This window comes from Vicia villosa, unplaced genomic scaffold, assembly GCF_029867415.1.
Source record: "Vicia villosa cultivar HV-30 ecotype Madison, WI unplaced genomic scaffold, Vvil1.0 ctg.000731F_1_1, whole genome shotgun sequence".
Taxonomy (NCBI): domain Eukaryota; kingdom Viridiplantae; phylum Streptophyta; class Magnoliopsida; order Fabales; family Fabaceae; genus Vicia; species Vicia villosa.
In genome coordinates, this window is record NW_026705327.1 from 658,682 (window position 1) to 664,040 (window position 5,359).

A 5,359-nucleotide genomic window follows, 5' to 3' on the forward strand; every position below is an offset into this window, starting at 1 on the left:
GAGGAACTGACTTCCCCAATGCTATTTGTAAGAGATTTGATAGTGTTGATTTTCTTCCTAGTCGAAGTTGTCGCATGAAAGAACCGTGTATTAAGGTCACCATCCTTATACCAGTGAGCTTTTGCCCTTTGTTTCCAAAACAAGTCATCTTTAACCAACAGAGAATTCAATCTTCTTTTGAGGGCCATGAAGTAGTTAATATTTTCGTACCCGACATGACAACAGACTCTATCAATCTTGCGCTGAAGGTTATCAATATCTTTTCTGATCTTGTGGCAATTGTTTTTACTCCACTGTAACATGTTTTCACCACATTTTTCCAATTTGCCCACAATAGAATAGTGCTCATATTGGTGCCATTGCTCGTAGACGAAGTCGTTAAATACCGGTTCAATTAACCAGGCATTTTCGAATCTGAATCCGAAGTGAGACTTGCGCAGCATTGGACTACTCTCACACTGTAACAAAATAGGGTAATGATCCAAAGTGGTAGCAGATAAGCATGTCGCCTTAGCATTCAGAAATAAGGAACCCCAACTACTATTGGACATAGCTCGGTCTAGCTTCTCTTCTACTGCTCTATATGTTCCAAGACTCTTAAACCATGTGAATGGATACCCTTCCATACTAATATCCACCAAACATGCATGTTGAATAGCATGTCTAAAGCCTTCGATTAACCAATTGGGTCTTTCCACTCTTACATTTTTTTCGTCCGCGGATAGTATATCGTTAAAATCCCCCATAATACACCACGGAAGACTTGAGCTTTCAGACAGACTACGAATAAGATTCCAAGAAGTTTTCCTATTAGCAGCATCGGGATGGCCGTAAAAACCTGTGAGTGTCCAGTCTCCAATTCTGGTATCGTGCACTATAATGTCGATATGGTTACGGGAATAATTTTGAATAGCACAGTGAGTATAATTCTGCCAAAAAACAGCCACACCTCCTCCTCGACCGTCTCTATCGACCGAAAAAGAGCAATCAAAATGAAAAAGATAACGTAACTCATCAATTTTATTAGCATAGCTTATTGCTTCATACAGAAATAAGACATCCGATTTATATCTTCGGATGAAGTATTTTAAATTCGGAACTGCACTCGGATTACCCAAGCCCCGACAGTTCCAACTTATGACACTCATGGCTCTTGGCAGGCCTGGTAACCAGTGCCCGCCATTATAGAATTGACATCAGAACTATGGGTGAATTGCATGGTTATGTCATTTCCAGCAATAATTGTGGCTCCCCCAGTAACATCAGTAATAACAGTATTTTCGGCCACACTTTTAGTCAAGTCTAGTTTCCTTTCCTCTGGAATCCTTGCTTCTGTTCTAGATCTCTTCTTCACTACATTGCCCAGCATATTGCCTCATCAGAATTTTGTTTTTCTTCCTCAAGTAGAATGTTTTTTGTCGGAGTTTTGCGGCGAGCTTGATTCTTCATCGAAATTTTGGTAACAGGGATTCTATTGTTGGTTTTTTTACTAGCACTGTTTAGTTTGGCTGCTGCAAATTCAGGCTTGACTCCAGAGCTGATTCGCATTTTTCCTACAATCTAGTTCTTGGCTTCGGCTGCTTGAATTTTCAAGGCTGCAACATTTTGACTGATACTTTGATTTGTAACAGGTAGAATATCAGGAGGGAATCTTTTGCTTTCAGCACTCTTCAGCACTGTTGTAACAGATAGAGCATTGTTGTTTTCGAATTTATTTATTTGATGTTTAGGATTGATGTTTAGGTAGGAAAAACTTTGATAAGTTGTGTTTTCCAAATATTTTTTATCACGCACTCTTTATATGATCAACTTTTGTGTTTAGGGTTCCACCATCACTAGCTTGTTGTTTTCGAATTTATTTATTTGATGTTTGCCACTCTACTTCTTATTTTTTTTTTTAGAAGGCAAGAAATTATATTAACGGGAGAACAAAGGGGGTTCTCCAACCCGTATACACCGGATCCCAACTAAAATGATAAAGAAAATTACAAACCAAATTACCTTATGAGAGGAACAACACCGGATCCTTACAAAACTCATAAAAGGTATATTTGGGATGGGTAATCTTCCCACAATAAGACCACTTCCACACCAAAAGTTTGATGTTCCACACCGTATTGTCGACGTTCCAAGGTTCGTTCCGGAAACAAACTCCATTTCTAACTAACCATATAGCCCAAGTAATAGCTAACCCTAAACCCTAAACCCTAAACCCTAAACCCTAAACCTATCCTAATTGACTACATATTTAATAGTATTTGATATTTTTTATATTAATTTTTTAATATTATTAGTGAATAACAATTTAGTTAAGAATATATTAGTAATTGTATTTCTCTTTTATATGAAATAAAAAAATTAAATATATTAACTATCATTTTTAATAAATGTAATGTTTTTTTTAACTTTTCGGAATAATTTTTAACTTGTCGTAATTTTTATTGTAACTTTGAATACCATACTTTTTAGAAAGAAAAAACTTAGAGCAATGTCATTAAAAATCTTTAGTAATTTGTTATTTAGAATGATTGATTGTATAAATAAATTTACATTGACTTTAAAGATCAATTAAGCCTTATTTAAAACAAATAAGAAGTCCGTTATTTGTTTAAATCCCTGCCTATAAATTAAAGGGATTTTGATGCAAATCATATTCAAAATTCAAACTATTTAAAAATAGATATTATTTTATATTTTTAATAAATTAAAACAATATTATAATACAAAAATTATATTTTGACTGGTAATAAAATTCACATTGAGTATTAAATAAAATTTACTTTTATAAAAACTAAAATAAAAATAATATTTACAGAATAATGGTTAAATAAATAAAATTGAAAGAAAAAAAATTTAATTTTAAAACGAAATAAATTTTCAAAAAATAGAAAGCATTCTATAGCGTTTTTACAAGTAAAATATTCTTAAGCTTTGAAAATTTTATTTGCTTTGTCTATTTTCTAAAATGTATTTCAATATTTTTATAAATTTTAAGAAATAGAAGGTACAGTCATAATCTACTATTTCCTTCTAATTACTATTTTTTATAATAAACAATATATTTGATCAAACAAATATACTAATTATTGATTAAAATAAAAAATTTACACTTTTTTTTTCTTATAATAAATACATAGGGAGTATTATAGACAATGCCATCAATTAAAAAACAATTATTTTTTATTTTATTTTGAAAATAAATAGAGTATCTCTTATATGCAATTGAATATACTATTTTCTTGAGTTGAGGGAAATTTTAAATACTATAATATTTTTAAAATCTTAAAAGAATATTTCTTTAAATGGTTTTAATGATGTAATGATTAGGTTGGTTGACCGTTTAGATAATATTTACAGAGTACATTAATTCTAAATTAAAATAAAATAATAAATTACTGATTTGTTACCATACAAAAATAACATCCATGCCTATAAATTGAAGAGGCTTCAGATACAAATAATCATAACCAAAACTGAATAGAAAAACCAAAGCTAGATCCATCCATACTAATATTAAGATGTCGAGCCAGAAAACAGTTGCTGCAATATTAGTTTTGTGCATGATAATGACAACAACATTACATGCAAGTGAAATCGATGACGTTTCATGTCCAGAGGCTGTTTCAAATCTATTGCCATGTCTAACTTTTCTAACAGGATTTCCTCCACCAACACCATCTGCTGAGTGTTGCACTGGAGCTACTAATTTGTTCAATAAGGCTAACACAACTCCTATTCTGAGAAGTGTCTGCCAATGTCTCAAAGATGCTTCTACTAGGTTTGGAGTTAAACCTGACAGGGCTGCTCAACTTCCACAACTTTGTCACATTAATTTGTCTTTTACAATTAGTCCTACCGTTGATTGTAGCAAGTATGTTGTTTCTATTGCCTTTTTTTTATTAATTAATTTATACTCACAAAAAATATTTGTTTTTAATTATTATTCTAATTTATTTGTTTTAATTTTGTCCAGGATTCAATAATTCTACATTAGTGAAGAAGACTTAAAGAACTATATGGAAGAGCTTTTATTTTGTTGATGTCCTAGAATGAAGATTAAGATTATATCAATAAGTACTGTGAAAAATTATTTAGTTTTAGTGAAATTTATAAATAAAAAATAAAATTTATTTTAATATTTTATATTGAAGTGTATATTGCTTGATGTTTGGGAAGTTGAAAGTATGTTATTTACGGAAACATATTATAAAAAAGTATTAAATAAAGTGTGAGTTCAATTTTTTTAAATAAAAATAAGATAATATATTGCTGAATAGTGTTATAGAGGTTCATGGTAAATATAATATTAACAATATTTTATTTATTAAAAAATAATTTGTTAATGAAAGGTTGGTTTAGCTGATGATAAAGATTATGCAAATATATTAAACTTCTATTTTAAGAAAAGGAAGTAGGCATGACAATTGGATGAATTACAGACAGTTTTTATCTTCTCCAAATTTAAATTTAAATTTTTAAACAAATTTAATTGATACATTAAGTACCAAAAAAACCGTTCCATTATTTATATTCCTAGAAGTTTAAACTCTGCTGCCATTAATTTTGTTGGAGTTGGGCATAGAGAAGGAGATTGTATATGGTTGGGGACTTATCCCACCATGAATGTTGATGTTCTTCAGTTTGAATGGAAACTATCTTTCCATCCAAGAATTTTTTTTTATATAAACAACTTGAAATAAAAACCGCAACAACGAACACGAATCAAATAATCACTACACCTATTTAATAGCATGTTTTGTTTGTTTTTAATAGCGCTTAAAAGTACTATTTATCACACCGCTATTGTAAACATTTTTTGTTTAATAGCACTTTTAAAACGCTATTAAACTACCGGTTTTTAATAGCGTTTTTTTTAAAGCGCTATTGAAGTATGCATTTTGTGTGGTTTTGATATGATTTTGATAGCACTTTTAAACTAAGTGCTATTAAATGGCACAAGTTTGATAGCGTTTTCAAACAAAGTGCTAATATATGATTCATTATTAGAAGATTCACACAAAAACTCTACGTTGCATGAAGATGGTATTTCTACCTTGCATGAAAAGAATGAGGGAACACAGTAATGGCTTGGGTGTTATCACATGTGACCACCTCCTCGTGATTAGTTAGTCAGATTTATGGTTAGACTATATAACCACTTTTGTAACTACCTTTCTCTCATTCGATTCAATGCAAGTTTCACTCTTTCTTTTTCTCTCTCTCGAATTCTTGTTCATTGCACTGCTTCAATGGTGATTTTGATTTGCTAAGATTCATGTTTGATAGCGTTCTTCAAAAGTGCTATTAAATTAGGCAAAACAAAATATCAAATTTAGCGCAGCCAATAGTACAAATTAAA

At 30.7% G+C, this 5,359-nt stretch overlaps 1 protein-coding gene across 1 annotated transcript; it reads left to right on the top strand.

Annotated features, from left to right (window-relative positions):
* The first annotated feature begins 3,518 nt into the window (after positions 1-3,518).
* On the top strand, positions 3,519-3,983 carry LOC131630742 (non-specific lipid-transfer protein 1-like). The gene is made up of 2 exons (XM_058901492.1): positions 3,519-3,871; positions 3,974-3,983. The coding sequence occupies exons 1-2, from the start codon at positions 3,519-3,521 to the stop codon at positions 3,981-3,983; spliced, it is 363 nt and encodes a 120-aa protein (XP_058757475.1).
* The last annotated feature ends 1,376 nt before the right edge of the window (positions 3,984-5,359 follow it).